At 37.1% G+C, this 18,804-nt stretch overlaps 1 protein-coding gene across 3 annotated transcripts in view; it reads right to left on the reverse strand.

Annotated features, from left to right (window-relative positions):
- KLF8 (KLF transcription factor 8) overlaps positions 1-18,804 on the reverse strand; it is a 283,891-nt gene that overhangs the window by 59,332 nt on the left and 205,755 nt on the right. For all 3 annotated transcript variants that reach the window (XM_065915790.1, XM_065915791.1, XM_065915788.1), the window contains exons 3-4: positions 16,218-16,323; positions 15,474-15,610 (exon numbers count right to left, since the gene is read on the reverse strand). In XM_065915790.1, coding sequence (XP_065771862.1) covers positions 15,474-15,610; positions 16,218-16,323 — 243 coding nt within the window. The remainder of the gene's footprint in view (positions 1-15,473; positions 15,611-16,217; positions 16,324-18,804) is intronic.

Genomic DNA, 18,804 nt, shown 5'->3' on the forward strand with positions numbered 1-18,804 from the left:
ACTTGCCCGGCCTTTATATAAACTTATAGCTGAGATTCATCAGGCCAAAACTGACAAACCAGTTTGGTATTCAGATACTCAAAAGGCTTTTAAGGTTCTTCAGACTGCTCTCCTGCAAGGTTACGCTTTGAGCTTGCCCACAGGATCAGAATTTAATTTGTTTGTCACTGAAAGAAAGGGTATGGCCTTGGCAGTTTTGACACAACACCGAGGGCCTCACCAGCAAACTATTGCTTATTTAAGCAGAGAATTTGACATAATTTCACACGGGTGGCCCCACTGTCTAAGAGTAATTGGGGCAACGGTTTTATTAACACCTGAAACTTTAAAAATAATTAATGGATGAAACTTCACTGTACTGACTTCTCATGATGTGAGTGGAATCTTAAATTTTAAGGTTAATATTTGGATGATAGACAGTAGGCATCTTAAATATCAGTCATTGTTGTTAGAAGGACCAGTAACTAAGCTTAAAGTTTGTGAAAATTTAAATCCTGCCATTTTCCTTCCTGAGAAGAAGATGAAACACCTGATCACGATTGTCCCCAATTTCTAACTTTAAACTATGCAGCTCCGGAATGTCTACCACATTAGACAATCCTGACATGGAAATATTTACAGATGTCAGTTCTTTTGTTCGAGATGGAAAGCGTAAAGCAGGTTATGCCGTGGTGACTGCTAAACAGGTTTTAGAAGCAAAAACTCTCCCCCAGGGAATCAGTGTTCAGTTAGCGGAGCCTGTAGCTCTGACCCGAGCTCTGGAGTTAAGCAAACGGCAGCTTAGCAGTGAAGTAAAGGGTAAATATCTACACTGATTCTAAGTATGCTTATTTGACTTTACATGCTCATGCTGCAATACGGAAAGAAAGACAGTTTAAAGCTGCAACAGGAGAACCTATTAAACACTTCAGAGAGATCGAGAGACTTTTAACTGCTATATATTGTCCTAAAGAAGTAGCTGTTATGCATTGGAAAGGACACGACAGGGATGGGAGTTAAGTAGCTGAAGGTAATCAGCTGGCTGACTGTGCAAGCCAGAAAAGCGGCACTTTACGAACCCCTTCACTACAGATGCCTTTGATCTAGACAGGTCCTGTGGAACAGGAAAAACCACAATATACTGAGGAAAAATTAGAAAGATATGAGAAAAGAGGAGCAAAGACTACTAATAAAAGATGGTTACAGTCCAAAGATGGACGATTAATAATTCCTGAAAGTGCTCAATGGAAAATTCTTAAGGGTTTACACCAGAGTTTTCATTTGGGTGCAGAGAGTACTTACCAGATGGCTTCTAATTTGTTTGAAGGTAAAAATGTAATGAAAACTTTAAAGAATATTATCAAAAGTTGTGAGGTTTGTCAGAAAAATAACCCAAAGACTGGAAAGCTAGCAAAATCTGGATTACAATGAAGTAGAAAGTATCCTGGAGAGGACTGGGAAATTGATTTCACTCACATGCCAAAAGCTAATGGATATTCTTGCTTACAAGTTTGGGTGGATACTTTTACTTAATGGACTGAGGCTTTTCCCTGTCTTAGTGAACAGGCTAAGGAGGTTATAAAGATTTTATTACATGAAATTATCCCTGGGTTTGGGCTGCCACGGAGCCTTCAGAGTGACAGCTCCGCCTTCAAAGCTGCTGTAACTCAGGAGGTATATAAAGCTCTAGGAATAGAATATCATTTACACTGTTCCTGGACACCCCAATCCTCAGGAAAGGTTGGAAAGGCTAATGACATTATCAAAAGACATCTGCACAAATTAACTCAAGAGACACAGGACAATTGGATTAAAGTTCTACCCATAACTTTAATGAGGGCTTGGACTGCCCCTCCAAAAAAGGGACTGTCCCCCTTTGAATATACTTATGGAAGGCCTTTCTTATACACAGACATTGTTATAGACCCTGAATCCTTGGAATTAACTAATTATGTAACTCAGCTCTCAGCTTTTTAACAGGCATTGATGGAACTCTGGGAGATGACTCCTGACCCAGCCTCTGAGTCAAGCAAGCCTCTATTTGAGCCAGGAACCAACGTCCTCAGAAAAACATTGGGATCTGGGAGCCAATTCCTCGAGCCCCTCTGGGAAAGCCCTTACCAGGTTATTCTTTCTTCTCCCACAGCAGTCAAAGTGCGAGGAATTGATTCTTGTGTACATCACACTCGAGTTAAGAGGTGGCACCCTGACCAGAACTAAGTGGCGTCATTTTATGTCTACTTTCTATGCTCTTACTTTGTACTTTTCAGATGAGCCTGATAATCTATGTGAGCCTACTTCTGCTGACTCCAAAAATCCTGAGTCTGCTGTTTTTCCTCGAGACAATGCCTTCCTGTCCTGGGCTCACTCCTACGATGCATTCCACAAACTGTCTTACTGCTGGCTCTGCAGAGTGCTACCCTCTTCATCAGTCAAAGGCTTCCCGTGATGGACATCTCCACTTCAAGGAAAACATTTTCTCCAAGTCTGCAAATACCTTCAACAACAATCACATGTGATGCATCTTCTTAAACTGATGACATCTAACAACTCTAAGATGGACTGGTACAACACTTTGTACTTTAACTGTGGACATAACATGGCTTTTAATTTTGATTATACATTGTCTCAGTTTAATAACTATTTTACTACATAAGGTAAACGGGTCTAGATCTAATGGTTTTTTACCTGACGTTTATCAAATATTGGATAGGGTTATATGGTTAACTCCTGAAAAAGGACACCTAGTATCTATTGCTCCTATATGCTGGGAACAAAAAGGGCCATCCCCAGAAGTTAGTCAACAACTTATAGTGATTGGAAACACTTGGGATTTTTGCCTCATGAAATATGCAATGTAATCATTCCTGTGATTTCCAGTCCCAATTCAGGTCCTCCCTTTGTCTGGCCAGGCACTGATTGGGACTGGATATCTCAGTCATGCTGGTTTGCTCCAAACGGGACGTATTGGATATGTGGCTCTTATCTATGGGCATGGCTTCCCCCTGGTTGGGTAGGGAGATGCACCCTAAGTCTAGCATTTACTCAAGGCTTTATATTTTCAGAGCATCCAAAAAAGCTTGCTAACTTACCACACCTTAAAACTCAGTGGGCAAGGTCTGTATTTCACTGGCATGATTATTTGGCTGCAGTATTTGTTCCCTGTCTGGGAACTACAGATGTTATGCTACGAGTGGATGCTTTGATTAATTTTACTTAACAGGCATTACAGGATTCTCAAAAAAATTATTTCAGCTCTTAATGCTGAACAAGCACAGATTAGAAAGGTGGTCTTACCAAACAGATTGGCTTTAGATATTCTGACAGCTGCACAAGGAGGAACTTGTACCCAATGCTATACATATATACATGATATGAGCACCAATGCTACTCATTTTAGTAAACATATAAACAAGATGATTGAGGCTATGGATACTCCTGAAGCCTCAATTTCCTCACTTTGGGAGATGTCAACTAGTTTCCCATGGTGGAAAACTATCTTAATTACAATAATTCTGATTGTTCTGTTTTTGCTGTTTGCTCCCTGCATCCGTAACTGTGTAATTGGATTTACTTTTAATCGCCTGAAGGCTTTTAAGTTACAAACTGTTGTCCAAGCTCCTACGTGTGCCACAGACTCCTCCAACTATTACTTGGGGCCCCTGGATCAGAGACCCTCAATATAAGGGTTAGGAAAATATGTTGCCTTAACAATTTAGGGACCATGCCCCCGAACAGCAAGAAGTAGTTATGGAATGAAAACGATGCCCCTTTCCCTTGGCAACATAATTCTTCTAAAAGAAAAGCGGGGAATGAGAGAGTCATTTCCTAGGCATGTTGATAAGAAGTCCAGGGGTCCCCAAGGAGAGAGGGGTCTGGAATTCTCAAGAAGGAAGAAAGGACAAACTTTTTTCTCTCTACATTCCTTTGGGTTATATAGCAATAATGTATCCTGCTTGAGGACAGTCTCCGGAGAAAACTTTCTGGCTAATCCTGTTATCTTAAAATGTAAATTATGGGAGTAGGTCTAGTGAGGTCTTTACGACCTCCGGACATTCTTCTGATTCACTGTAGTAACTAATTGGAGAGTATATAACTCCATTGCTAACACTAGTAAGGGTGTACTCTTTCTGCCCTCTTCTGATGTCTATGTCAGAAGCTTTCTCTATCCTTTTTATACGTTAATAAAACTCTATTGCACAAAAGCTCTGAGCGATCAAGCCTCAACTCTGACCCCAGATTGAATTCTTCTCCTCCAGAGGCCAATAATCTCAGCGTCTTTTCGTGGTTCAGCAACAACCTTTCAGAAGGAAACAGCCATCCAAGTTCAAGAAGCCAAGAGAGTCCCATTTTTTATAAACACAAGGAGGAAAAACCCAAGGTACGTATTAATCAAACTAAATACACACACACACACACACACACACACACACACACACACACACACACACACACACATTACAAATATTAAAACCAGCAAGGGAAAAAACAACAAATAACATACTAGTTGATCACCATAGGGATAAGAAAAAGCTGGTCTTTCAACAGAAACTTTTCAGGCCAGAAAGCAATGTCAGGATATATTTAAATTGATGAAAGGGAAAAACCTACAACCAAGATTATTTTACCCAAAAAGAATCTCATTCAGGTTTGAAGGAGAAATTGAAAGCTTTACAGACAACCAAAAGCTGAGAGAATTCAGCACCACCAAACCAGCTCTTCAATAAATACTAAAGAATTTTCTTTAGACAGGAAACACAGAAAAGGTTTATAAAAACAAACCCCAAACAATAAGTAAATGGTAATGGAATTACACTTATCAATAATTACCCTAAACATAAATGAGTTAAATGATTCAACCAAAAGACAAAGAGTGGACAGTTCAGTTCAGTTGCTCAGTCATGTCCGACTCTGTGCGATCCCATGGATTGCAGCACGCCAGGCCTCCCTGTCCATCACCAACTCAAACTCAACTCGTGAGTTTACTTAAACTCATGTCCATTGAGTCAGTGATGCCATCCAACCATTTCATCTTCTGTTATCCCCTTCTTCTCCTGCCTTCAATCTTCCCAGCATCAGGGTCTTTTCCAATGAGTCAGTTGTTGACATCAGGTGGCCGAGCCATTGAAGTTTCAGCTTCAACATCAGTCCTTCCAATGAATACTCAGGGATGATTTCTTTTAGGATGGACTGGTTGGATCTTCTTGCAGTCCAAGGGACTCTTAAGTGTCTTCTCCAACACCACAATTCAAAAGCATCAATACTTCAGCACTCAGCTTTCTTCACAGTCCAACTCCCACATCCATACATGACCACTGGAAAAACCATAGCCTTGCCTAGCCGGACCTTTGTTGGCAAAGTAATGTCTCTGCTTTTTAATATGCTGTCTAGGTTGGTCATAACTTTTCTTCCAAGGAGTAAGCATCTTTTAATTTCATGACTGCAGTCGCCATCTGCAGTGATTTTCGAGCCACCAAATATAAAATCTGTCACTGTTTCCATTGTTTCCACCCATCTATTTGCCATGAAGTGATGGGACCAGATGCCATGATCTTAGTTTTCTGAATGTTGAGCTTTAAGGCAAATTGTTCACTCTCCTCTTTCATTTTCATCAAAAGGCTCTTTAGTTCTTCTTTGCTTTCTGCCATAAGGGTGGTGTTATCTGCATATCTGAGGTTATTGATATTTCTCCCAGCAATCTTGATTCTAGCTCATGCTTCATCCAGCCCAACGTTTCTCATGATGTACTCTGCATATAAGTTAAATAAGTAGGGTGACAATATACAGCCTTGATGTACTCCTTTCCCAATTTGGCACCAGTCTTTTTCCATGTCCAGTTCTAACTGTTGCTTCCTGACCTGCATACAGATTTCTCAAAAGGCAGGTCAGGTGGTCTGGTCATCCCATCTCTTTAAGGATTTTCCAATTTGTGGTGATCCACAGAGTCAAAGACTTTGGCATAGTCAATAAAGCAGAAATAGATATGTTTCTGGGACTCTCTTGTTTTTTTGATAATCCAACAGATGTTGGCAATTTAATCTCTGGTTCCCCTGCCTTTTCTAAAACCAGCTTGAACATCTGGAAGTTCATGGTTCACGTACTGTTGAATTCTGGCTTTGAGAATTTTGAGCATTACTTTACTAGTGTGTGAGAAAGAATGGACAAATTGATTAAAAAAAAAAAAGACCCTTATAAATGTTGTGTTCAAGAGATCCACCTCAAACCTAGGGCCACATACAGACTCAAAGTGAGGGGCTGGAAAAAGATATTTCATGCAAATAGAGACCAAAAGAAAGTGGAAGTAGCAATAATCACATCAGATAAAACAGACTTTCAGATAAAGTCCATTAAACGAGACAAAGAAAGATCTACATAATGATCAATGGATCAATCCTAGAAGAAGACATAACAGTTATAAATGTGTATGCACCTAACATAGGAGCACCTCAATACATAAGGCAAATCCTAACAACTATTTTTAAAATGTATTTATTTTTAATTGAAGGATAATTTCTTTACAGAATTGTGTTGGTTTCTGTCAAACATCAGCATAAATCAGTCATATGTTTACCCATGTCCCCTCCCACTTGAATATCTCTTCCATCTCTCTCCTCATCCCACCCCTCTTGGTTTGTTACTGAGCCCCAGTTTTGGTTTCCAGAGTCATAAAGCAAAATCCGATTGAGTATTTGTGTATATTGAAGACAAGGGTACTCACTGTCACTAATATTATTCAACATAATTTTGGAAGTCCTAGCCATGGCTAGCAGAGAAGAAAAAGAAATAAAGGGAATCCAGATCAGAAAACAAGAATTAAAAGTCTCACTGCTTGTATACAACATGATACTATACTTAGAAAACCCTAATGATACTCTCAGAAAATTACTAGAGTTAATCAGTGAATTTAACTAAGTAACAGTATACAAAATCAATACACAGAAATAACTTGCATTCCTATAGACTAACAATGAAATGCCAGAAAGAGAAATTAAGGAATCAATCCCATTTACCACTGCAACAAAAAGAATAAAATACATAGGAATAAATCTACCTAAGGAGAAAAAAGAGCTATATACAGACAACTATAAGACACTGATTAAAAAAATCAAATACAATATAAATAGACAAAGAGATATTCCATATTCTTGTGTCGGAAAAATAAATATTATGAATATGACTACACTACCAAATGACATCAACAGATTCAATGCAACTCCTATGAAATTACCAATGGTATTTTTCACAGAACTAGAACAAGAAATCTCACAATTCATACAGAAACACAAAACACCCCAGTTAGCCAAATCAATCTTGAGAAAGAAGAATGGAGCTGGAGGAAACAACCTTCCTGACTTCAGGCTATATAGGAAAGTTACAGTCATCAAGACAGTATGGTACTGGAACCAAAACAGAAATATAGACCAATGGAACAAGGTAGTATGTCCATAGAGAAACCCACACACATGTATATAACTTATTTATGACAAAGGAGGCAAAAATATACAATGGCACAAAGGTAGTCTCTTCAATAAGTTCTGCTGGGGAAACTGGACAGGTAACAACTATTAGGGGAAAAGTGAAAGTAACACAATAATAGTGGGGGACGTTAATACTTCATCACACTAATGGACAGATCATCCAAACAGAAAATCATCAAGGAAACACAAGCTTCAAATGATACATTAGACCAGTTGGACCTAGTTGATATCTACATTGCACCCCAAAACAAAGGATTTCACCATTTTCTCAAGTGCACATGGAACATTCTCCAGGATATATCACATTCTGAACCACAAATCAAGTTTAGGTAAATTGAAAAAATAATGAAATCATTTCAAGCATCTGTTCTGATCACAACACTATAGATATCAACTACAGGAAAGAAATTATAAAAAAAACAAACACATGGAGGCCAAACAACAGACCTCTAAGTAACCAACAGATCACTGAAGAAATCAAAACAGAAACCAAAATATGTCTAGAAACAAATGATAATGAAAACACAGCAACCCAAAACCTCTGGGATTCATTAAAAGCAGTGCTAAGATGTAAGTTCATAGCAATATAAACCTACCTCAAGAAACAGGAGAAACATCAAATAAACTAATCTTACACTTAAAGCAACTAGAAAAAGAAGAGCAACAACAACAACAACAAAAAAAAAACCTCCAAGGTTCATAAAAGGAAAGAAATCATTAAAAAAAATAGCAGAAATAAATGAAAAAGAAATAGGGGAGACTATAGCAAAGATCAATAAAACTAAAAGCAGGTTCTTTGAGAAGATAAACAAAATAGACAAATCATTAGACAGACTCATCAAGAAAAAAAGAGAGAAGACTCAAATTAATAAAGTTAGAAATGGAAATGGAGAAATTACAACAAACAACATAGAAATACAAATGATCATAAGAGAATACTATGATCAAGTATATGCCGATAAAATGACAAACTTGGAAGAAAAGGACACATTCATAGAAAGGTAGATTTCTTAAAAAACTGGAAATAGAACTGCCATATGACCCAGCAATCCCACTTCTAGGGATACACACCAAGGAAGCCAGATCTGAAAGAGACACATGCACCCCAATGTCCATCGCAGCACTGTTTATAATAGCCAGGACATGGAAGCAACCTAGATGCCCATCAGCAGAAGAATGGATAAGGAAACTGTGGTACATATACACCATGGAATATTACTCAACCATCAAAAAGAATTCATTTGAACCAGTTCTAATGAGATGGATGAAACTGGAGCCCATTATACAGAGTGAAGTAAGCCAGAAAGATAAAGACCATTACAGTATACTAACACATATATATGGAATTTAGAAAGATGGTAATGATAACCCTATATGCAAAACAGAAAATGAGACACAGATGTACAGAGCAGACTTTTGGACTCTGTGGGAGAAGGCGAGGGTGGGATGTTTTGAGAGAACAGCATCGAAACATGTATATTATCTAGGGTGAAACAGATCACCAGCCCAGGCTGGATGCATGAGACGAGTGCTTGGGCCTGGTGCACTGGGAAGACCAAGAGGGATCGGATGGAGAGAGAGGTGGGAGGGGGGATCGGGAAGGGAAATACATGTAAATCCATGGCTGATTCATGTCAATATATGACAGAAACCACTATAATATTGTAAAGTAATTAGCCTCCAACTAATAAAAATAAATGGAAAAAAAAAAAAGAAGGAAAGGTATAACTTTCCAAAACTAGATCAGGAAAAAATAGAAAATATGAAGAGACAAATCACAAACATGGAAATCAAAACTATAAAATACAAAAGCCCAGGCCCAGATGGCTTCACTGGTGAATTTTACCAAAAATTTAAAGAACTAACACATTTCCTGCTGGAATGTGTTTTCCTTCCAGAAAATTGCAGAGGAAGGAAGACTCCTGAACTCATTCTATGAGGCCACCATCACTCTGATACCAGAACCAGACAATGATATTACAAAATAGATAATTACAGGCCAATATCACTGATGTACATATATGCAAAAATCCTCAACAAAATTCTAGCAAACAGAATCCAATAACATATTAAAAAGAGGATATATCATGATCAAGTGGGCTTTATTCCAGGGATTCAAGGATTCTTCAATAAACACAAATCAATGTGAAACACCATATAACAAATTGAAAGATAAAAACCATATGCTTATTCCAATAGACACAGAGGGAGACTTTGACCAAATTGAACACCCATTTATGACAGAAACTCTCCAGAAAGTAGGCACAGAAGGAACACACCTCAACATAATAAAAGTCATATTTGACAAACCCACAAAGAAAACATTATTTTCAATGGCAAATCTTTGAATCATTTCTTCTAAAATCAGGAACAAGACAAGGGTGCCCACTCTCACCACTACTATTCAACATAGCTTTGGAAGTCCTAGCCAGAGCAAACAGAGGTGAAAAAGAAATAAAAGGAAACCAGATTGGAAATGAAGAAGTAAGACACTCACCATTTGTAGATGACATGATCCTCTACATAGAAAAAAGAGGCCAACAGAAAATTACTAGAGCTAATCAATGAATATAGTAAAGTCACAGGATATAAAATTAATACACAGAACCCCCTTGCATTTCTATTACTAACAACAGGAAATCAGAGATTATTATGGAAAAAATTCCATTCACCATGGCAATGAAAAAAATAAAATACTTATGAATAAATTTACCTAAGGAAACAAAAGAAGACCATAAAAACATTGTATATAGAAAACTATAAAACATTGATGAAAGAAATCAAAGATGACAGAAATATATGGGGAAATATACCATGTTTGTGGATTGGAAGAATAAATACAGTGAAAATTAGTATGCTACCCAAAGCAATCTATAGATTCAATGCAATCCCTATCAAACTACCAATGGTATTTTTAACAGAACTGGAACAAATAATTTCACAATTTGTATGGAAATACAAAAGACTCTGCATAGCCAAAACAATCTTGTGAAAGAAGAATAGAAGTGGAGAAATCAACCTTCCTGACTTCAGAATATACTACAAAGCTACAGTCATCAGGAGAGTATGGTACTAGCACAAAGACAAAAATATAGATCAATGGAATAAAATAGAAAGTCCAGAGATAAATCCAAACACCTATGGATACCTTATCTTTGACAAAGGAAGCAAAAATATACAATGGAGAAAACACCATCATCAAGTGGTGCTGGGAAAATTGGTCAAATATGTGTAGAAGAATGAAATTAGAATACTTTCTGATAGCACACAGAAAAATAAACTCAAAATGGATTAAAGACCTAAATGTAAGACCAGAAACTATAAATATCTTAGAGGAAAATATAGGCAGAACACTCTCTGACATAAATCACAGCAAGATCTTCTATGACCCAACTCCCAGAGAAATGGAAATTTTTTTAAAAAGTAAAAAATGGGACCTAATTAAACTTAAAAGCTTTTGCACAATGAAGGAAACTATATGCACAGTGAAAAGACTGCCCTCAGAATGGGAGAAAATACTAGTAAATGAAACAACTGACAAAGAATCTCTAAAATATACAAGCAACTCATGCAGCTCAATACCAGAAAAACAATTCAATCGAAAAGTAAACAAAAGACCTAAACAGATATTTCTCCAAAGGAGACATACAGATGGCAAATAAACACATGGAAATATACTCAACATCACTCATTATTAGAGAAATGCAAATCAAAACCACTATGAGTATCATATCATGCCAGTCAGAATGGCCACCATTAAAAAAAATTAAATTAAAAAAAAAGTCTACAAAAAATAAATGCTGGAGAGGGTATGGAGAAAAGGGAACCTGCTTACGCTGTTGGTGGGAATGCAAACTGGTACAGCCACTATGGAGAACAGTGTGGAGATTCCTTAAAAAACTGAGAATAGAACTGCCATATGAATCAGCAGTCCCACTGAAGAAACCAGAATTGAAAGAGACACATGTGCCCCAGTGTTCATTACAGCACTATTTACAATTGCTAAGACATGGAAGCAACTTAAATATCCATAGGTAGATGAATGGATAAGGAAGTTATGGTACATATACACAATGGAATTTTACTCAATATAAAAAGCAATGCATTTGAGTCAGTTCTAATGAGGTGGATGAACCTGAAGCTTATTATACAGAGTGAAGTAAGACAGAAAGAGAAAGACAATTACTATATATTAAAACACACACACACACATATGTATGTATATATAAAATTTAGAAAGACAGTACCAATGATCCTACATGCAGGACAGCAAAGGAGACACAGATGAAAAATACAGACTTTTGGATTCAGTGGGAGAAGTTGAGGGTGGGATGATTTGCGAGAATAGCATTGAAACATTTACATTACCTTATGTAAAACAGATGGCCAGTGCAAGTTCAATGCATGAAGCAGGGCAAACAAAGCTGGTGTTCTAGGGCAACCCAGAGGGACAGGGTGGGGAGGGAGGTGGGAAGAAGTTTCAGGATTGGGGGGGGGGGATATGTATAACTATGGCTGATTTATGTTGATATATGGCAAAAACCATTGAAATATTGTAAAATAATTTTCCTCCAATTAAATTAAATAAATTAATTTTTTAAAAAAGAATGGACAATGGGTTAAAGATAGTCTCTTCAATAGGTGGTGCTGGGAAAACTGGACAGCTACATGGAAAAGAATGAAATTAGAATACTTCCTAACACCATATACAAAGATAAACTCAAAATGGATTAAAGACCTAAATGTAAGACCAGAGATTATAAATCTCTTGGAGGAAAACATAGGCAGAACATTGTATGCCGTAAATCACAAGAAGATCCCCTATGACCCAACTCCTAGAGTAATGGAAATAAAAACACAAATAAACACGTGTGACCTAATTAAACTTAAAATTTTTTTCACAGTAAAGGAAACTATAAACAAGGTGAAAAGGCATCCCTCAGAATGGGAGAAAATAATAGCAAATGAAATAATTGACAAAAGATTAATTTCCAAAATATACAAGCAGCTCATCAATACCAGAAAAACAAACTGCTCAATCAAATAGTGGGCAAAAGACCTAAACAGACATTCCTCCAAAGAAGACATACAAATGGCTAATAATCACATGAAAGAATGCTCAACATCACTCATTATTAGAGAAATGCAAATCAAAACTACAATGAGATATCACCTCACACCGGTCAGAATGGCTATCATCAAAAAAATCAACAAACAATAAATGTTGGAGGCGGGTGGATTAAAGGGACAACCCTCTCGCATTGTTGGTGAAAATAAAACTGATACAGCCACTGTGGAGAACAATATTGAGATTCCTTTATAAACTAGGAATAAAACTACCATATAAACCCTAAAAACACACTACTTGGCATATATCCTGAGAAAATCATAATTGAAAAAGAGACATGTACCCCAATGCTCATTGCAGCACAATTTACAATAACCAGGACATGGAAGCAACCTAGATGTCCATTGACAGATGAATAGATAAAGAAGCTGTGGTACATATATATGATGGAATATTATTCAGCCATAAAAAGAATGCATTTGAGTCAGTGCTAATGAGGTTGATGAACATCAAGCCTATTACACAGAGTGAAGCAAGTCAGAAAAACAAATATCATATATTAATACATATATATGGAATCTGGAAAGATGGTACTGATAAACCTATTTGCAGGGCAGCAATGGAGATGAAGACATAGAGAACAGACTTATGGATACAAGGAGGGGTATGAAGGAGAGGATGGGATGAATAGAGAGAGTAGCATGTAAACATATACACTACCATATATGAAATAGATAGCCAGTGGGAATTTGCTTTATGACCTAGGGAACTCAAACCAGGGCTCTGTGCCAACCTAGAGGAGCGGGATGCAGTGGGAGATGTGAGGGAGTCTCAAGAGGGAGGGAACATATATATACCTATGCCTGATACATGTTGATGTATGGCAGAAACCAACACAATATTGCAATTATCCTTCAATTAAAAATACATAATTTTAGAAAAAACTGGGGCTTAACTGTATATTTAATGGAAATTGTTGTATCTATATTTCTTGCTTTGTATGATTGTAAGCTTGGAGGAGAGGAAGGGCTGCATTGAATGAGAGAGACGCAGATAAGCAAGAGCCTTATGGCTCTCTGCTGAGAACATCTATGAGACAAGTAGATATCTGGAACTCCTTGCAATGAAGCCCAATCTTTGGAGGACAATAAATCGGGCATTTCTTCAGCTGCCTCTTCCAAAGAACTTGTGGAATATCAGCAACAGAAAAAAATAATAATAATTATACCCCGGTTGCCTACCAAGGTTGGGTTCCAGAGGGCTTTTTATACTTACTAAATGTGTTATTTTGGCAAACTTTCTATTCTTATAAATGGTACCTCCATCTATCCAGTAACCCAAAAAAGAAATCTGAGAGTCATGAGTGTCCCCTCACTCATCAACGTATTTCCTTCTCTCCACATTTACTCCTAACATTCTAGTTAGGCTCTCATTTTGCCTGCATCACTATAGTAGCCTTCCTTAAGTGGTCTTTCCCTTTCTGCTCTTGTACCTCAATGCTTCCACCACTAACTACTACACTCAATATGCCTAGCTATGTTGGATATCTGTCAGTTATTAGAACAAAGCAAGCTTATTTCTATCTCAGAGCTTTTGTTTTCTAACCAAGAACACTCTTTACTTAAGCATAGCTGGCTCCTCATATTGGTTATGCTAGTCAACATATGAGCCTTGTTTAGATCCAAATTGGAACAAACTTAAAAAAATACTTATTAGACAATTGTGGAAATTTGATATTAGGGAAATTTTCTGTGTGCTAGTAATGTTGTGCTTGTTTGTAAACATCTTTGCCTTTTAAAGATATATTCTGAAGTATTTATCATGCAGATGATATGATGTCTGGAATTTTAGAGTGGGAAGTAGGTAGGGGTGAAAAAAACAAATTTGGTCATATACTAAAACAATTGATGATGTTAGGTGAATGGTACATAGGAGTTCAGTAAACTATTAACATCTACTTTTGCATGTTGAAAATCCAAATACTTAAACATAATATACATATTCAATAGAATCAGCCTTCATCCTAGGTATAGGAGAAGCAAATAAAACATCAACAAATAAGAGTGTTATAGAAATGTTGGGACAACGCAGTCTAAAAATTAGTCACCTATTAACAGCCTTAGGGCACATCAACTAAAGCTAGGTTCTTCTATACAGTCTGTAATACAGTATATGTTTACAAGAAAAGAGGGTCCCTTCCTTGTCCAGAGTGTCCAAGTCTCACTTCTGAGCTGGAGATGATTGGGGATGAGGAGTCTTCAAGAAGAGGATACAAACTGATGACTGAAAAGCTACTTCTGGCCCATAGGCAGGTTTCTTTGAATCTTTGGTATTATAAAATTCATTTAATTAGAAGATAAAATTGAAATCTAGGATGTTTCACATTCAAAAATCTTAAATTTTTAATTTGGGAGATTTGGTAATACTTATTTAGAGTTGAGTGATAGTTCTTCAAATGGGACCATTTGCTTACTCCCTTAGCCTCAACTCTCAACCCCCAAGGTCTGCTTTGCTTATTCTTTCTTAAGGGTACCTTTATTCGAATGAGAACAAAGGTATGTTATAGGTTGGTGGATGGTCCTGAGCTGCAAAAGCCTGCTTTAATTTCATTGTGCTTTTCAATACTCCGTAAAACTTGTGGGGATGATCACAAGGGAGGGAATCTTATCTGCCTTTATCTTTGCATAAATGTTAAGACTTCCCAATTAGAAAGATCTACAGGGGTTCAACGGGGATCTTAACTATTCAGAAGACACCAGGTGTATGTTTTCTTAGGCTGGTTTCATGAAAGCTACTGTAGAGTAGAAACAAGACATAGGGGTAAAACCCATGAATGGAACCTGTGCCCATAAGTATAAATAGATCAAACTTTGTTTCAGGACTTTCTTCTCTTCTCAGAGATTTGGTGTGTGTGTGGCAGGGGGTAGTTAGGGTGGAGGTGGGCAGACCTGTATGGATTCTGCGGTGGGCTTTCAGGTGAGAGCTTTTGGTGTACACTTTGCTGCATCCTGCAAAGTCACATTGGTGAATCCGTCTTCTCTTCAAGTCAAGGGACTCTTCTTGCATTTGTGTCATTGCTGCTGGTCTAAGCAAACAAAGAGAGATAGGGCCAAACAATGATTTTAAAGTGGAGGCTAATGAATGAATTTATGTGTAATGGGATCCCCTCTTACATGCATTTAATTTACGCAAATTTAATAAGAAATAATTGAAATAGTTCAAGCAATTCCCTCAACTAGGCTATTATGCTGAGTAAATGCAGGTCCCAGAAGGTGGTAATATTTCTTTGGGTGGTTTCTGTTCCCAAGCTATATGAGCATTTCATTCTAATAAGCCTCATTCCTAGGTTTAAAGAAATGTGTTTTTTCATCCAACATGGTTGCTAAAATGCAAGCCAATGCTAAGGTTGCTTTAAACTTACAGAAAAAAACAGAATGCAATTGTACTTCATAGGAAATTTGTAGATTTTTCAAGGGTAAAAATCAATGATTTACAATTAGAACATTACTGTGTCATAACATCCATGTCCATGCACATGTGTGCATACAAGCTCATACCTTCACTGAAAAGGCAGTTTATCTATATTTTATTGTCCACAAATTCTTACTACAGTGTCAGAATTTGTTCTACTTCTACCACAGACACACACATATATACAGAGAGCAACCTGAAGTAGAGATAAAAGTACTTACTCTTGCTGTAGTCCTTGAATACCCTGTAAGGATCCACTCTCAATTGCATTCTCCTCATTGTCACTTGGGATCTCCAGTGGAGATATAGATGTGGGTTCAACTTTCACTAAAAGCAAATAAAAAGAGCATTGTGGGCTACAAATATAAGAGTCTCTAATCATTTTCAGGATTCCCAGTTTGGCCAATATTAGAAGTAGCAGCAAGACAGAGAAATAAAGAAAAGCAAAGATGAAAGAAGTATATTTGTATGAAAGGAAGAGAAAAACATTTAAAATTTTAGCATAACAGGATACAGAAATTACTTTGAGGTAAGTGTAGAAAGGAGCTTTCTGGAGCATTTTCACTAGAATGAGCTTCTCTAAGACAGTGAGATGGTGGGTTTCTCTAGGATATGGTCTGTGTATGATTCAACTCTATCTCCAGCTCCCAAGACAGGGTCTCCTGAAAAGTCAGGTTCAATGTGTGTTTGTTTAATCAAACTCTAAATAGTTATCTGGCTGTCCTCAGATCAATGTCTAGGTTCATACCAGAGGTGAGAACATCTCCTTTGGCTTTTGTGTTCCTAAATGAAAATGAGTCATTGAGATGAGACACATAATGGGTGTCGAGTAGGGGCTTGATACATATTAGCATCCTTCCCTTTCACCTATGTTGGCAGAAGCCCTCAAGTATTTATTGTCAAACATTGGTGTTTCTGATCCCTAGCAAAACTCAGTCAGGTGGTCAGCCATCTCTCAGATCTAGTGAAATGTTCAAAATTTCTATACAGAAGAAACTTAAGGATGGCAATAAAGTTGAGGGTGGGGAGTACTTGGTTAGTGCAGTCATCTCCATACATTGTATATCATTCACTAAAACATTTTAAGCATGCACCTGTGTCTGTGTCTCTGTATGTGCATGTGTGTTTATGATCTAAATGTACCTATATCCTAAACTTCTGTGTAGATTATGGAAAATAAATAAAATAACATTTAAAGGGTAAGAAAATACAAATAAAAATTTTGTGGAGATTTCTTAAAAAACTGGAAATAGAACTACCATATGACCCAGCAATCCCACTTCTGGGCATGCACACTGATGCTTTCTTCTTATGCTCCAAATATTTTGTGCAACACCCCTTTTTGCCCCCAACCAAAGTGTAAGCATAGCATTTTGGAGACCACAGTGCTAATGGTCTTAGCTTGAAACTGCAACACTTTTAAAATTCATTCTGTTTATTTAAAATGGTTCTGATGGTTATTATGGGGCAATTCAAAACTCATCAAAACCATCCAAACTGGCTTGATATAATCATATTCTCACACAAAAACTGTATTTTACCATTTTTTATTTGGCTCTCTCTCTACATGAGAATTGATAACCATATTTTCCCCCATTAATTAACCCCCTTAGGAGATATCAGAAGCAAGACTGTTATGAACACTTACCATTACCACAATTAACCACTAGTCAATAATAGCATTTTCATTCAAAGGAACATGACAGTGTCTCAGCAATTTGATGCTTGGTATGTTCTTCATTATCATACATTTAGTGATGGAGTGATCATAAGGTATTGAATCTCAAAGGTAGAAAACTCTGAGAAAGTTTGTTTTTTTTTTTACATTGAACTGAAATCTGGTTCCTAATCATTTCTACCTACATATCTCCCCTTTGGTCTTATTAATTCATGCTAAACATTTATCAGCTCCTCTCTGACATGAGTTTCAGTCCTCTCACCGTCTTAATCTTTCTCCTCTGACTATAATCCAATTTCCCAAAATCTTTCCTAAAGCTGAACATCCAAAACTGATTGTAATTCTATAGATGTGGTGAAGCTAAGTATCTTGAATCACTTCAAAAGGCATATAGCCTTTTCTTCCATCATGTCCCATTACAAATTAGATATTCCTCTAGGAAGGGAACTGGATGGCTGGGGAGCAGTGGTGAAAGGGAGATAAACATATCTTTCTGAATTCTAAACTTATTTAAAATTAAGTAAAAGGTAACATTACATCATATGAACTCTCTCCTGGACAAAATTTCAAGTTTGTTCATCAGATGATTTGTTATAACTTCTGTCTACAACTGTGCTTTCTGGAGATGCACAAAGAAACATAAGATAGTCTTGTCCTCCAGCAATTTACAATTTAGTTGGGAAGAATGTCCATATACTTGTGATACAGGCATGTAAAAAATAATATGAAGGATGATAGATACCAAATGAGGTGGAACACAGGAGAGATGGCAAAATTTCAAAGAAGACTATTTAACCTGGAGGGAAGAGAAAAGCTAAAGTGTTGGGAGAGGCAAGAAGGTAAGGCCAGCTATGTATGTAAGGCGAGAAACTTGTTCAACTTTTCTACCAAAGCATTCCCAATGGCGTAGGAGACTAAACACATCCTCTACTTAAGGGTGGTTGTCTCAGTAAGATTAAAAGTGTTTTTGAAGTTCCTGTCGTATCTTAAAATATTATTCAAATATTATATTTTTCTTTTTAATAAAATATTTTAAATTACCATCATAATATAGAGGTTCTAGTAAGATATATAGTATTTAACTCAAAGATATGCATACCACAGTTTGAGAAACATGGGCTAAAAAGAGT

Source organism: Muntiacus reevesi, chromosome X (assembly GCF_963930625.1).
Source record: "Muntiacus reevesi chromosome X, mMunRee1.1, whole genome shotgun sequence".
Taxonomy (NCBI): Eukaryota; Metazoa; Chordata; class Mammalia; order Artiodactyla; family Cervidae; genus Muntiacus; species Muntiacus reevesi.